The sequence below is a fragment of the Myotis daubentonii genome, chromosome 11, assembly GCF_963259705.1.
Source record: "Myotis daubentonii chromosome 11, mMyoDau2.1, whole genome shotgun sequence".
Taxonomy (NCBI): Eukaryota; Metazoa; Chordata; class Mammalia; order Chiroptera; family Vespertilionidae; genus Myotis; species Myotis daubentonii.
The window spans coordinates 74,128,241-74,145,047 of NC_081850.1; the positions used below are offsets into that span (position 1 = coordinate 74,128,241).

Below are 16,807 nucleotides of genomic sequence, written 5' to 3' on the forward strand. Positions count from 1 at the left end.
TGGCAAGAAATATTCAAAGTGATGAATAGCAAGAACCTACAACCTAGATTACTTTACCCAGCAAAGCTATCATTCAGAATTGAAAGTCAGATAAAGAGCTTCACAGATAAGGAAAAGCTCAAGGAGTTCATCACCACCAAACCAGTATTATATGTAATGCTGAAAGGTATCCTTGAAGAAGAGGAAAAAGAAGAAAAAGGTAAAGATACAAATTATGAACAACAAATACACATCTATCAACAAGTGAATCTAAAAATCAAGTTAATAAATAATCTGATGAACAGAATAAACTGGTGAATATAATAGAATCAGGGGCATAGAAAGGGAATGGACTGACTATTCTTGAGGGGGAAAGGGGTGAGGGGGGTGTGGGAAGAGACTGGAAAAAAATTGTACACCTATGGATGAGAACAGTGGGTGGCAGGGGTAAGGGCAGAGGGTGGGGTGGGAACCGGGTGGAGGGGAGCTATGGGGGGGAAAAAGAGGAACAACTGTAATAATCTGAACAATAAAGATTTAATTAAAAAAATAAAAATAATAAAAAATAAATAAAATAAAACTGATTTGTAAAACTGCTTCATGTTAAATTTCCAGAAATTGATGATTTTATCAAGGTGATGTTAAGAAAACATCCTAAAGGATTTAAAGGTCAAAGATTATGGTATTTACTATTTATTTTCAAACTAGAGGCCCGGTGCATGGATTCATGCACCAGTGGGGTCCCTTGTCCTGGCCTACAGGAATTGGGCCGAAACCAGCTCTCCAACATCCCCTGAGGGGCCCGAGATTGCAAGAAGGCACAGGCCAGGCTGAGGGACCCCACCGGTGTATGATCAGGGCCAGGGAGGGACCTCGGAAGGGCTCCAGGGCGTGTCGGGCCCGTCTCACCCAGTCCTGATCGGCTGGACCCCAGTAGCAAGCTAACCTACCAGTCGGAGGGTCTGCCCCTGGTAGTCAGTGCACATCATAGCGACTGTTGAATGAATGGTTGGACACTTAGCATATAAGATTTTATTATATAGGATGGTTATACACACACAAATTAACAAAAATGTGTGAGAGAGAACAACTGTGGTAAAATGTTAACAACTGACAAACCTGAGTAAAGGGTATATAGTAATGTTCATTGTTCTTTCCTGCAAGTGTGAAATTTTTGTAAGTAAAAAGAAAAAAGAATAAATAAAAGGACTTAACAGAAAAGGCTATTCCACTTTTACATTAAAAAGCATCAGATGGGGAAAAACAGTACTTTGATGGAAGATGATAAATACATTTGAATAAAGCAATTCAAAACAATTCTAAAATTACTGTATCTTCATTTTAAAATAATTACAAAGATTCATCCATATGGTATCCAGGGGTAAATCATTCTTCCCACAAACACCACAAACAGGGGACAGCTATTGAATAAAAACCTTCTAAGAGGCTAGATAAAGCAATGGAATAGGAAAGTCTCAAACTGGCAATTTCCAAACTATTCAGGATAGCAGTGCTCCTAGTTCTGCAGAGCCAAATGTAAAACACCGAAAATCTAACAGGTAAAAAACAGCAGGAAAAACACCAGGTACACTGAACTTGCTCAAATTTCTAAACCTATATAATTTTTTAATGTTTTCATTGATTTTTTTTAGAGAGGGAGAGAAACATCAATGAGAAGAACACTGATCGGCTGCCTCCTGCACACTCCCTAATGGGGATCGAGACTGCAACCCAGGAATGTACCCTGACAGAGAATAAAACCAGTGACCTCTCAGTGCATGGGTCAATGCTTAACCAACTGAGCCACACCGGCCAGGCCTAGACCTATATTATCTGACTCAGAAATCTATATATATAAAAGGCTAATATGCTAAGTGTCTGACCATCCAACCGGTTGCTATGATGCGCACTGACCACCAGGGGGCAGATGCTCAATGCAGGAGTTGCCAAGCTGCAGTGACTTGGCAGTGGTGGTTCTCAGGTGATGCACCCCGAAACCAGAGAGGAGGGAGCCCAATTCCTCGCAGGGCCAGGCAAATCCACCTTCGGCCGTGAGTTATGTTGTTGCTGTTGCTGGGGCACTGTCCACCCCGAATCTGGTTTACTGCACACTTGTGCTTGCATTCCACACCCTGTACAACAGCAACTTTGCAGAGTGCCCTGCACTCCGGAACCCCTCAGCTGATGTAGGAGAGCCAGTTGCGCCCTGATCCCCACCTGCCAGAGTGACCCCACTCATGCCACAGACACCTTTCAAGCCACAGCACCACCCCAGGTACAGCTGGCCGGGGAGGTACCACAGGAGGTTGGCTCCAGGGTGTGTCAGGTCCATCTAGCCCGGTCCCACCCCGCTGGCCACCTTCTAATTAATTTCCTTTCAATGTGCATGAATCCATGCACTGGGTCACTAGTTTAACATAAAATTTAGAAATTACCCCAATTCTTAACATAATTTTATCACTCTTTTCTTTTTGGTCATTAAAAAATTACTCTTGCTCTGGCTAGGAGGCTCAGCTGGTTGGAGCACTGTCATGTACACATATCTAGGTTGCGGGTTCAATTCCTGGTTGGGGCACATAGGGGAGGTGACTCACATCAGTGTTTCTCTCTCTCTCCCTCTCTCTCTCTCTCACATACGCACACACACAAATCAATAAAAAAACATATCCTCAGGTGAGGATTAAAACGAGAGTATATAACCCTACCTGGTTTGGCTAAGTAGAGTGTCAGCTCTCGGACTAAAGGGTCTGGGTTTGATTCCAGTCAATGACATGTACCTTGGCTGCAGACTCAATCCCCAGCCCCCGTGTGGGAGGCAACAACAGATGTGAGTCTCACATTGATGTCTCTCTCTCTGTCTCTCCCCATCCCTCCCACTCTCTCTAAAATCAATGGAAAGAATATCCTCGGGTGAGGATTAACAAAACAACAAAAAAAGGTTTAATAAATAAAGAACTGCTGGGGTCCCACCCCAGCAGGTCCAGGGGTCCCCAAAGGTGTGGACAGAGTCGGCGAAGAAGGAATGACACGGAGACAGCGTTCAGTTGATCAGCAGCCTAGCCAGGATCTCCAGCAAAGTTCTGGTCAGGATCTCCAGCCAGGTTCTGTGTCCATGTTCTCTTGCTAGGTTCTCCAGCCAGGTTCTCCAGGCTCTCCAGCCAGGTTCTGTAGCAATGTTCCCTCGCTAGGTTCTCCAGCCAGGTTCTGTCCAGGTTCTCCAGCCAGGTTCAGTCACCAGGTTCTAGTCAGGTTCTCTTGCCATGTTCTATCCAGGCTCTGTAGCCAGGTTCCGTGGCCAGGTTCTTCAGCCAGGTTCTGTCTAGTTTCTCCAGCCAAGTTCTGTAGCCAGGTTCTGTCCAGGATCTTTTGCCATGTTCTGTTTCTATGTTCTGTTTCTAGGTTCTGTGTCTAGGTTCTGTGTCTAGGTTCTGTGTCCTGTTGTCTTGTTACTTCTGTATTTATACCAGTTGATTCCAATCCTATCAATCTCTATTCCAAAGGTTAGGGCCTTTCTTATCTCCATTCCAGGGAGTAAAGATTATGTAGCTTAAGCATGATTATTCGTAGTTAAAGTGATTAATTACCCACCTGGCACTTAGTTAAGGGGTTTTATTCCCTCCCTAACTTCAGGGGGAAATCCCTACCTGGGGAAACAACCTTTCTCAGAGAGGTGACCTTGGTTAAAACACATAGTGCCAAGAAGGTGAGCAAACATATTAAGAACAGTATGCCATATATGCAAGGTCCCTTGAAACAGCAAGGATGGACCGGCTCCCGGCAAAGAACATATACATACTCTAGCACTTAGAGCTAAAATACAAATGTAAAAAGCTGATCTAAAAAGAGTAACTACTGCCCTAACCGGTTTAGCTCAATGGCTACAGCGTCAGCCCGCAGAATGAAAGGTCCCAGGGTCGATTCCGGTCAAGGGCATGTACCTTGGTTGCGGGCACATCCCCAGTAGGAGGTGTGCAGGAGGCAGCTGATTGATGTTTCTCTCTCATCGACGTTTCTAGCTCTCTATCCCTCTCCTTTCCTCCCTGTAAATAATCAATTAAAATATATATTTAAAAAAATAAAAATAATAAAAAAAATAGCCCTGACTGGTTTGGCTCAGTGGATAGAGCGTCGGCCTGCAGAATGAAAGGTCCCAGGTTCGATTCCAGTCAAGGGCATGTACCTTGGTTGCGGGCACATCTCCAGTAGGAGGGTGTGCAGGAGGCAGCTGATGGATGTTTCTCTCTCATCGATGTTTCTAACTCTCTATTCCTCTCCCTTCCTCTCTGTAAAAAATCAATAAAGTATATTTTTTAAAAAATAAATAAATAAAAAGAGTGTAACTACTATTTATAGGCTAAGTACTAGAATTATATGTTACTTATAATGTTATTTATATATTACTTATAACCTGGTTGTGTGTGGAGGTATTATTTCACATTGAGGAAATTGAGGTTCAAACGAATTAAATGCCCATGATCCCTCAGAGATTAAGTGGTAAAGAGGAACTCCAGTTACTCTACTTAAAAGAAAAAAAAATTCTGCGTGTACCAGGTATGTTCCCACAGCAAGGCCTCCACTCCAGCTTTCCCTCTGCCCAGAAGGCTCTTCCACTCAAACCCACCTTTTCCTAAGGCTTATCTTGACCTTCCTATTTAACACTACAGTCTGCCTTCCATCCCAACACTCCCAAGTCCCCTTCCCTGCATTAATTTTTTTAACTTTTTGTTTTGAGATCATTATAAATTCACATGCAAATGTAAGAACTAATACATTGAGTTGTCATATACCCTTGACCCAGTTTCCCCAAATGTAAAATTTTGCATAACAGTAACATATCATCTACATTGCTTTTTTCGCCTAATATTTAGCACTAGAAAGTGATATTACAGTTGTTATTGTCTGTCCACTAAAATATAAACTCCTTGCAAGCAAGAATCTTATCAAAATTTTAACTGTTATATCCCAAGCACATAGCCAACCTGTAGAAAGAACTCAAATACTTGCAGAATGAATCACTTTATTGCACTGTCTTCTCTAACAAGAAATAGACCAGCTCTTTAAGAGACCATCTCGGAAAATAAGAGGATTCTGAAACATCAGAGAAACATTACACTCACCCATGGTGACATAAGGCAACTTATCAGTTGATCCATGAGGATAGATGCTGTAGAGGTGAGGTCCAGTAACGTCTACGCCCCCCAAAACTAGGGCTGCACCAATGTAACCTTGATACCTGGTGATCAGAGTATGCATTAAAAAAAATGAGTCTACACTGTATCACTGTAACTTAACCAAAAATATCTGAGAAGACAGAAAACAAAAAGCATTTCTTACACTGCCACTATTTCATTACGTGGTTACAGTTTTGATAGAAACAAAACAGGGAATGGGATGAATTTTATGGGGATGTAACTGTGTGCCAGGCCCTGTACTAGGCATTGTCATAAGCCTTGCTTCTAAAGTCAAATCCTGCCCTAGCTGGTTTGGCTCAGCAGATAGAGCGTCAGCCTGCAGACTGAAGGGTCCCAGGTTCAATTCTGGTCAAGGGCACATGCCCAGATTGTGGGCTCGATTCCCAGTGTGGGGCGTGCAGGAGGCAGCCAATTAATGATTCTCTCTTATCATTGATGTTTCTAGCTCTTTCTTCCTCTTCCTTCCTCTCTGAAGTCAATAAAAAAAAAATTAAAAAAATAATAATAAAGTCAAATCCTGTACTTTTTTCCTTATACAACTGACTCATTTTATGTAACTCAACAAAAATGTCAGAAGATATAAAAGACCATAATTATTCTGGTTTAAATTTTTATATGTTCCTCTCAAAACTTTTATAAAATTTAGCTTTTACAAAGTATGGTAAACTAAAAACAATAGAACACTGTAAAGAGAGAATTTAAAATTCCTAAAACATTCTAAAGAGATGAACAGAAACATCTGCAAGATTTAGCTAAATGTTTTAAATAACATTGCAAGGACTCTTGAAATAGTCTATTTACTGCAATTTTACAAGTTTCAAAATTGTTTTAAATGTAATGCACCATACAAACCACCAGAGGGAGCTTTGTATTTAAAATCAAATCAAAATCACAAATGTCTTCAGAAATCTTTTTTTTTTTTTCTCCTTAAAATCCGGAAGACGGGTTTTTGGTTTTTTTACTGATTTGACCGGGGGGGGGGGGGGGGGGGGGGACGGAGGGAGGGAAGGAGGGAGGTAGGGAGGGAAAGAGGGAGGGAGAGAAAGAGGGAGGGAGGGAGGGAGGGAAGGTGGGAGAGAGGGAGGGAAGGGCATCAATGTATGAGAGAAACATCAACCCAGGATCAAACCTGAAACCTAGGTATGTGCCCTGACCAGGAACTGAGCCGGTATCCTTTTGGTGCACAGTACGATGCTCCAACCAAGTAAGCCCACCTGGCCAGGGCTCATCAGAAATTTTGACCACAAATGTGCTTTAACAAGTTCTGACACTATACTGGAAGAATTTATTTGATAGGCAATAAATCTCCAGGGTTAGGATGATGATTATGTATATAAATAAACAGAAATCACTGACATAAGGTCTCGTACAGCCAGAGCAGAAACTGGGTGGACATGACTAGACTTCCTGCCCATATGACTTATAAGTCCTGGTCACTCACCAGTAAAATGGGAACTATACTACTATTGCTGCAGAGCTCCATTAACCTCTTCTCCACTTACTGAGAGTCTAGAGGCCCTGCCAGATGAAAGCCTGCAAATGCACAGAAGGCAAGGGCCAGGCAGGGACTGACAGACCAGACACAGGATACCACTTCTCAAGGCAACATCTGACATTCAGTTCCAGACGATTACTGCCATGTGTTACCCCACACTTTTTGAATTTCTTTCAAAAGAAGCCAGAAATCCCGATTTTTCATTAAAATCTCTTGTGCTGCAGACTCAATCCCCAAAGGGGAGCCTGCAGGAGGCAGCCAATCAATGATGTTTCTCTCCTCATGTATGTTTCCATCTCTCTATCCTTCTCCTCTCCTTCCTTCCTTCCTTCCTTCCTCCCTCCCTCCCTCCCTCCCTCTTTCTCTAAAATCAATAAAAACACTTAAAAAAAAACACGGTATCATGATGCACACATTCCACAAAGGAAAGAGGAGAGAATTTGTGAAAGGTAAGGCAGGTCCCAAAAGAAGCCAGTATTCCAACCCAAGACTACATATCCAGGCTATTTCCACTGTAGTACACCGCCTCTCTTCACAAGAAGTAAATCAGAAAATGGACCTGAATTTAAAACTGTCGAGACCTATACAAACATGAAGTGATGATGTGATTATTAAGGAAGAAAGAAAAACAAAACTACTAAGAGGAACTGTATGTGGGAGTCAGCAGGCAGTGAAGTCAGGACAGGCAAGTGACTGCACCTCTTTAAACCTCAATTTGTTCACATATAAACTGGAGAAGCCCAGACCTCAGGATTAAAAGGATAAAATGAGACCAGGCATAAAGCACTTAGCGCAGGACGTGGCACAAAGAGGTAAATATCGGTTAAAATCAATGTCACATTTTTCATTTTATTGTTCATGCCCCTTGAAAGAGGGAGGAAAAAACAATCATTTGTGTTTGTGTAACAAGATGAACTCCTCAGAGGTTCTTTCCAGCTCTTTCTTCCTATGAACAAAAAGGATTTTTATCCAGTAATATCCCCATGCCTGAGGAAATGACTCAACTGGTCACAAGTCATTTCCTCATTAAAAAAACACAGACAGACCCCAGCAATTCAAACCCATTATCAAAAGCCTTATAAAGTTAAAATGACTGTTTAGCCCAACCAGCTTGGCTCAGTGGTTGAGCGTTGACCTATAACCCAGGAGGTCACGGTTCAATTCCCGATCAGGGCACGTACACGCCCTGTGCCTGGGTTTCGGGCTCGATCCCCAATGTGGGGCATGCAGGAGGCAGCCAATCAATGACTGTCTCTCATCATTGATGTTTTTATCTCTCTCTCCCTCTCCCTTCCTCTCTGAAATAAAATTTTAAAAAATTAAATAAATTGGCTTTTTATTAACAGCTGAGTTCTAAAATAAAATATGTATTTCTGAATGGTTTTTCTCTAGCTTCCAGGTTCCCCTTCCTGCAAATCTAAGGCATGAGAAAAAGACGCTGTAGAAATCCTCACCCTGGAACCTTACCTGAAAAGCATCTGCTTCAGCATCCGATTGGCTGTCACAACTCTGGGGAGGCGGCCAGTGGAGAGGGAGTGGAGCTCCAAGTTGGAAGAAATGAGCTGGGTTGTCATATCTGTGTCTGCAGCTGTCCCAGCACCACAACAACTAAAAAACATAATGAAAAACAGCTGAAATTAGTTACCAGCGGGTTCAATTAGAAGTGGAGTTTCTTCAAAAACATCCACGACGTTCAGGTACATAGAGAGATGTTTCAGAGCAGGGGTGGGCAAACTTTTTGACTCGAGGGCCACAATGGGTTCTTAAACTGGACCGGAGGGCCGGAACAAAAGCATGGATGGAGTGTTTGTGTGAACTAATATAAATTCAAAGTAAACATCATTACATAAAAGGATACGGTCTTTTTTTTTTTTTTTTTTTTTTTTTTTAGTTTTATTCATTTCAAATGGGCCGTATCCGGCCCGCGGGCCGTAGTTTGCCCACGGCTGTTTTAGAGTATATCTGTACTGTAACTGCTCCGTCTAACCAAACTTAAATAAACATTAAACTGGCAATATACACCTACCTATATGCAAATATATTTCCACACCAACTGAAAATCACAATGAGAAATAGCTGAAATCAATTACCACAGGGCTCAATTCGAAGTTCAGGTACACAGAGAGATGTTTTTGAGTATACCTGCACTGTAACTGCTCTGTTTAACCAAACTTAAATAAACATAAAATTGGCAATGTGCATCTTACTATATGCAAGTATATTTCCTGTGAACCAATGAAACATTTGAAATCATTAGTTCCTTGGCTTAGGAGTATATATATATATAATCCTACAAATATATCCAGGTTGTACAAAAGAGCAAGGCATGTTAAAAGTCTTGCAATTTAACAATTACCAAGTATTTACTACCAGGTATCAGTCATCGCACTAAGTGCTGGAAATAAAGAAAATATGACAAAGTCCTAGCACTTAATTTCAAAACTGAGTGGAGAGGACACAAAAGTAAACAAAAATTATACCTTGTATAATACAATACAGTAGCACAGGTACAAAATATTAAGGGAAATTGAAGGAAAAAGCAGTTAATTCTGATCTTTGAGAAGAGGTTTCATATGAGCTGAATTTGGAAGAATAAAATAAAAACACCATGTAAGCAGAGAAGAGGAGAGAGCATTTCTAAACAAAGGGGCTGGTATAAGCAAAGGTGAAACAGCTTGGAGATGAGGGGAATAAAGACATGAGGGAAACAGGGACCATCCAGGTGTAAGTAGAGCAGTGGGTGAAGGCAACTAAAATGGCTGAAAAGATAATAAACTGTGCAAGGCCTTAAACAGTTTCGATTTTATCCTGAAAAAGCACTGTCAACATGTAAAAAATCTCCTGAAAAGTTTTTAATAAGGAACATAATTTTAGGTTTGTGTTTTACAAAATCCAGTATGACAAGAGGAATAAACAGCAGAGATGGAGAAGAAACCAGAGGCAAAGAAGCCACTTTAAGTGAAAACTGCAACAGGCCAGCTAAGAAAGAAATCTGCACTGAGACCGTGGCAGAGGGAAGAACAGGAGGGAATAGATTCAACGGACACCGAAGGCACACCAGGTACCAACTGAACTGAAGACTAAAGCAAAGACAGCACTTAAGGAGGACTTAAGTGACAGGTGGGTAAAAATGCCATTTAAGGGAGACAGATAGAAAATATAGATTGAACAACAGGTTTTAGGGAGAAACGTAGTAAATTCAATTTTAGCCCTGAAATGTTTAAAAATATGAAAGCTATTAAAACGAATCAATACTTACTAAATGTTAGGAGATATGAAGTGTATCTTTGAACAGTTCTTGTCAGCAACAACCATCCCTTCAGTTGCCCTTGTATCTGCTCCAAGGACTATGCCATCCTGTTTTTAAAAAATATATACTTACAATCTTACATATATAAGCCACAGCTCTCTACTCTAGTTTGGGGAAAACAACGTTGGCCATCACCTGCTCCCCAACCATCCACCCCCCCCAAAAAACCTCCTACCAAAAATACTGTGCTATACTTACAGCATGCCAAGATTCGGCTTATTAACAAATGTTACTGGTGGAATCCTTAGCAGGTGGTAGGAATTATCATTCCTGTTTTCAAATGAGGCTCAGAGATTTAATGAATTCCCTTACAAACCAAAGCTAACATGGGAAAAGTCTGGATTAAGATCCAGGAATCCATTAAAACATCCACCTGTCGATTTATTTTTAAAAGGTCTCACCCTTTACCCTTAATGACAGTAACCATTCTCCCTTCTGACCCTTTCAACAATTCAAGGCAGGAGTTATGTCCAACTGGTTGACGGGGCAAGTGTGGCTGTAAGAAGCAAAGTGAGCTGTCCCAAACCGCAAGCGGCAGAGACGCTCAATGGTTACACAGACGCCTGTCTGACCCCAAATCTGGCGTCCTCCCACTACATCCTCCTGCCTTCTACAGTGGTAACTTAAGACGGGAAAGCAGATCGGCCTCCTAGCAAAAACTCTGCCAAGTGAGAAAAGAATATAGACTGCTGTCAGCACACAAAACCGAACCAGCATGGTCCCTCCTGAAGGACCGGTTCCTGGTGGGCTCTGCAGCACGTGCGCTTCCCGGGGTAGCCCCGAGGGTCCCGGCTTACCCTGTAGACCACCCCCGCGATGGTCGTGCCTGTTTTCCGGGCCTTGGGAAGCTTGTACCCTTTCTTTGCAAAATCGGCTTCCAAGACGGCATTTCTAGGAGCAAAGGAGAGAAAAACACATTGGCCTACTCGGGAACTCGGGGGGGGGGGGGGGGGGAAGAACCTACTATTCACTATCACGCCCATCTGTTCACTCAATCCTCCTTCCCAAAATCAAGACTATTGTCCCGTTTTTTTTTTTCAGCAAAGAGAGCCTCAGAGAGGGGCTAAGGAGACGGAGAAGGAGGGTATCCAAGCGCTAGGGAAAGCGGGAGAGCAGACCCGGCCTCAGGAGAAACCCACGCTCAGGCCCCGATTCCCCTGAGTCACACGGCCGCGGGCGGTGGGCCGCGCCGCCCGCCCTGCCTTTGGACTTCCCGGACCAGGCCGCGGCCCAGCGCCGACCCCCGGCCCCGCACTCCCAATCCCACCCTGAACCCGGCGCCGGCATGGTCTCACCTGCGGCAGTTATCAAACGAGAAACCTCCCACCGGTGGCTGACACACTGATACAGCCGCCATCTTTCCCAAGAGACTACTTCCGGGGCAGGGGCGGGAGCAAACAAAAAGAGCCGAGTACTTCCGGCGCTGCGGGCGGCCGGGCTGCAGGGGCGGGGCGAGCTCCGCGCTGGAGCGATTAACCTTCGAGTTGCGAGATCCTAGAGGCGCCCGGAGGTGTTTGGAGTGTACCGCCCCAAGTGGCGTGGAGGAGAAACTGACGCCCGGCGCGGGGAAAGGACGTGTCCCAAGGTGGGGAGCCCCAGAGACCAGGCCTATGCCAGCCGGACGGGAGATGTTAACTCGGCTCCTTGGGGCTTCGGAGACAGGCACACCCAGGTTCCAGACACAGCCGCACCATCTCCTTGCATTGTGCAAGCTCTCTCAATTCTGAATGTTTCCTCCGCTGTCAAATGGAGATAATAGCTACCTCAAAAGGCTGCTGTGAATTGAACAAGCTCACTAATCATTAGAAAATGCAAATCAAAACCACAATTCGATACCACTGCACACCCACTGACTAGGATGTTGCAATAAAAAAGACAGATAATGATGTGTTGGTGAGGAATTGGAGAAATTAGATCCCTCATACATGGCCGGTAAGATATAAAATGGTGCAAGTGATCCAGAAAACAACTTGGCAGTGCCTCAAAAAGTTAAACATGGGCCCAGATTCCTCTCTTATGTATATAACCAAGAGAATTCAAAAGATGTTTACAAAAACCTGCACACAGATATTCATAGCAACATTATCCATAAAGTGCCAAATATAATGTAGACAACCCAAATGTTCATCAACTGAATGGATAAACAAGATGTAGTACACATCCATACTGTAGAATATTATCCTATATAATAAAAGCCTAATATGCTAAGTGTCCGGTCATCTGGTCGCCCATTCAACCAATCAAAGCGTACTACGCTAATGATATGCTAAGGCCACTCACCCACTCGCTATGACATGCACTGACCACCAGGGGGCAGACGCTCCGACTGGTAGGTTAGCTTGATGTTGGGGTCCAGCCGATTGGGACTGAGCACGATGGGCCAGACACGCCCTGGAGCCCTCCCGCGGTCCCTCCTGGTGGCCAACCTCCTGCATCCCTCCCCAGCCCTGATCATGCACCAGTGGGGTCCCTCAGCCTGGCCTGAGCCCTCTTGCAATCCGGGACCCCTCAGGGGATGTCAGAGAGCCGGTTTCAGCCTGATCCTGCAGGCCAGGCCGAGGGACCCCACTGGTGCACGAATTCGTGCACTGGGCCTCTAGTTCAACCATAAAAAGGAATGAAGCTTTGATACATACCACACAACAGGGATGAACCTTGAAAGCATTGTGCTAAGTGAAAGAAGCCAGGCACAAAAAGCCACATATAGTATGGTTCTAGTTCTATTAAATGTCCTTACTAAACAAATCCATACAGCCAGAAAGTAGAGTAGTGGTTGCTAGGAGATGGAGGCAGGGGCAGGGGGAGTGACTGTTAAATGGATACAAAGTCTCTTTTGGGGATGATGAAAATGTTCTAGAATTACATAGATAGAGGTCATGGTTGCACAACCTAGAGAATATACTAAAACACAATGAACAGCACATTTTTAAAAAGTGAATTTTTTATGTAAATTTCATTTCAAGTTTTAAAAGGCTGCTGTGAAGATTGAAAATTATATATGGGAAGCATCCATCCGGGCACATAGCAGCTTCTAAATAGCCATTATTTGTTAATACATTTATTTCATCCTGACAACAACCCTGAGAAGTAGATATGTAATTCAACTCATTTTACTGATGGAAATTAAGGTCCATCAAAGGGAAGTAACTTGCTCAAATTTGCTTAGCAAGTAAATGACCGCCTCAACAACATTGGGATGAATTAATTTATTCACTCGGCAGATATTTGTGTCAGACATGTTTCTAGATATGAATGAGTGGATGGCATTTCCATCACCTAGAACTAGTATCTATCACAACTTTGTGTTCAGTAGATATTTGTCAAAGGTTAAATTCCCTTTCATTACTTCTCTGGGTCTTTTGTGTGAAAATAGGAAAATAAAACCTCACACACCTGCCTCCACAGAAATCTACTGATGAAAGGTTTGAGTATCTCCTATGTCACCAACTCTCTACGTTGGTAAATGTAAAAAGTAAAAAGAATTGGACTCCACTCTGAAGACGTCCACTTCCTGCTGTGAGAGTCTCAACTCCGTAAGACCTAGACGGGACAGTCGGGGGGGAAAAAGGAAGCCCCCAGTGTGCTAAGGACCAGTGGAGGGGGCATGGGGTGGGGCTGGGTTCTGCAGAAACCTAGAGGCTCAGAAGGACAGAGTGCGAGCTCACGGGGTAAGAAGGCAGGAGGGACAGACTCAGCAATGCCTTGGGGTATGGAATAAACAAAACCCTGAGCACGGATAGTTTTCAGGAACCGCTGATGAATCTGATGCAGCTACAGGGAAGGGAAGCAGCACAGCCTGCAGCCCCCAGAGGGTGATGATGGGGACCCCTGTGTCCTGCCATAGAGCTGGAGGGGCCAGGGAAGGATGTGGAAATGATTTGTGACCTCGATTTGTCCCTCGGGCATTTCTCTTCTTAAGTGCGTCTCTTTGTTACGGTTTTCACACCCTGACTGAGCTGAGGAGGTGGCATTGCCTGCCTGTGGCCCAACAGAGGCAGCCAGAGCCCAGCAGAGGGGGACAGAGAGCCTCCAGGCAACCAGGGCCTGGACCTTGAGAGGCACAGCCAAGGCCAAGCAAACCCCAGTCAGCCTGGGGCAGGGCCTTGGTTCCTCCCGCATGTGGAGGGCAGCTCTAGGTTCCCAGATCTCAGGGACTCCTGCTTTAGCCTCTCTGTCCAACATGACTGCCGTCCCCTGGGACTGCGGTCCAGCCGGAATGTCCTCCCCAAGGCCTGGACACAGTCCCATTAACCCCTGGCAGTACCACCAAGCCCAACTGACCAGTAGAGCCACCGCTTCTGCTCTGGGTTTGGCTGAGTGACCTCAGGGGAGCCATCAGGCTCTCTGTGCCTTCGTTCCTAATAATATAGTCACAACCAACATTGCCTGAGAAGCCCCGTGTCCTGAGCTCTGTCCTAGCCACTGTATCTACAGGATCTCGTGATCATCATCCTAGGCACCTAGAATGTGCCAGACACTAGGAAGACCGGTGATCAAGAGACAGACACAGTGCTTGCCCTCAGGGAGCTAGTAGTCCCTGAGGACCATGCATCATTAGACCACTTTTCAGATGAGGAAACTGAGGCCCAGATAAGGCGAAGTCACTGATTCAAGATCGCACAGCTGGTAAGCGGTAGAGTCAAGATCCAAACCACATCCCTCCAGCCCCCGACCAGACACGGCACCACTTCCCGACACCCTGATAATTCTGGCCCAACTGGAACCCAAGTCCCCGTGTTCCCTAGGGCTTCGGCAGAGCAAAAACAAGGTTTCCTCCTCAAGGAGTCTCGTCCTCATAAGCTGGTCTCTCCATCTGTCTTCATCTCAATCTTCTCGTTTGTAAAATGGGAGAAGCTCATGGACACCGAAAGAGAGCATGCAGTGTAGACTGTAAAGCCATTCATTCATTCGCTCATTCGCTCATTCATTCATCCAATCACCCAGTATTTATTAATCCCCTCCCTGGTGCTGGGCTCTGTGCCAGACTTGGCAGGTGTTGGTCTGGGAACTATACCTCCAGGTCACTGTGCCAAGTGCCCTAAGGGACATGTACCAGAGCACGGCCAAGAAAGTACTCCTGGGTAGGCCTGAGGCAGCAGGGTGGGCGCCCAGAAGACAGGCGTTAGTACTGAGATCAGGAGACCAGAGGGTCTATCAGCCTACATTTTCCAAGGGCTTGACAAACACCCTCCCCCCGTCTGCAGGCTGCTAGGAACCCAGCGTGGGCTAGGTCCTGGGAGGCACATCCATCCTCTGTCAGGATACGCACACATCCGGGCGTGCCCCCACAAGAAGACTTGGCCATCTTCCCATTGCAGGAAAAGCAGCCCATGATGCTCCTGGTTGCTAAGGCAACGGAGCCCTTGTTTTTCCTTCTTCATAAATAATCTATAAATAGACAAGGCAAACCTGGGCGCCTTCCTTTGCATGAATTATAGCAGCTGCTCCAGGCTCCAGGGCCCAGGTGCCAAGCCTCGCTGCACAGGCCACAGCGACACCACGACACAGCTCCAGTGGGAGGGCACAAAGTGTGGATTCCTGCCACCCGCTCCAGACTCTCCTGGGGCACTTAGCAGATTGTGGGGCCCTGCTGAGACCCACAGAATCCCAATCGCTGTAAGCAGGGCCTGGGACGGGTGTTTAACCACTTACGGCCAGGAGATGAGAAGAGCCATGCGTTGGCCAACCCCAGCTGATGGGGACAGGAGTGGACATCCTCCCTCCTTCCCTCTCCAGGGCCTGTGCAGCCACAAGGAAATCATGCGAATACCTCTCACTTCCGCAGCACTTTAGAGTTTACAAGTCCCTTCCCCAACGATCCTAATAATAATTACTTTTATGATGTTTGTGGTCTGGGATCCAATCAAGGATCACACATTAATATACTTGTCCCTAAAAACATCAGCAAGACTCTCCTAAAAACAAGGGCATTTGGCCTGGCTGTGATGGTCACAATTCAATTCCCTGTTGGGGGGGGCGGGGGGCACCAGGTTAGTGGCTCAATCCCCAGTGGGGGGCATGCAGGAGGCAGCAATCAATGATTCTCTCTCATCATTGATGTTTCTAACTTCCTCTCCCTTCCACTCTGAAATCAATAAAAATATTTTTTTTTAAAAACAAGGGCATTTGCCTACAAAGCCACAATACCATTATCACATTCAGGAGCTTTAGGTTCAGCATTATTACCTGATGCCCAGTCCACACTCAAATATCCCCAGTATCACCTTTAGGATTTTTGTGATTCAGGATCCCAGCAGCACCCTCTCCCCTCCACTGGAGTCGGCCGCCACGACTCTGCAGGCTGTTCGGTCCGGAACAGTCCCCAGGCTTTCTTCCGTCTTCATGAGGAGGCCAGCCCTGCTGTCCTGAAGAATGCGCTTCAGTGTGGATCTGAGGATTTGGGCAGTAAACATTTTGGCAGGAGCACCTCATCAGTCATGCTGCGTCCTCCTCAGGGCACGGGGCAGCGGCTCGTCCCAATATCGGTGGTGTTAAGTTCAATCCTTTGGGCAAATTGGTGTCTGTCATTTTTCCCCATCTGTAAAGGTGTCTTTTCTCATCATAATTAAAAAGCAGCACGTGGGCCCTGACTGGTTTGGATAGAGCATCAGCCTGCAGACTCAAGGGTCCCAGGTTCGATTCCGGTCAAGGGCATGTACCTGGGTTGCGGGCACATCCCCAGTAGGAGGTGTGCAGGAGGCAGCTGATCGATGTTTCTCTCTCATCGATGTTCCTAACTCTCTATCCCTCTCCCTTCCTCTCTGTAAAAAATCAATAAAATATATTTAAAACAATAAAAATCATCATTCTCCCCTTTTAAAAAAAAAGCAG

General features: G+C 45.2%; 1 protein-coding gene across 2 annotated transcripts in view; it reads right to left on the reverse strand.

Annotated features, from left to right (window-relative positions):
• Positions 1 to 11,400, reverse strand: part of PSMB7 (proteasome 20S subunit beta 7) — a 56,742-nt gene extending 45,342 nt beyond the window's left edge. For both annotated transcript variants that reach the window (XM_059657982.1, XM_059657983.1), the window contains exons 1-5: positions 11,272 to 11,400; positions 10,774 to 10,867; positions 9,926 to 10,023; positions 8,134 to 8,274; positions 5,097 to 5,212 (exon numbers count right to left, since the gene is read on the reverse strand). In XM_059657982.1, coding sequence (XP_059513965.1) covers positions 5,097 to 5,212; positions 8,134 to 8,274; positions 9,926 to 10,023; positions 10,774 to 10,867; positions 11,272 to 11,333 — 511 coding nt within the window. In that variant the 5' untranslated portion in view covers positions 11,334 to 11,400. The remainder of the gene's footprint in view (positions 1 to 5,096; positions 5,213 to 8,133; positions 8,275 to 9,925; positions 10,024 to 10,773; positions 10,868 to 11,271) is intronic.
• Between the last annotated feature and the right edge of the window lie 5,407 nt (positions 11,401 to 16,807).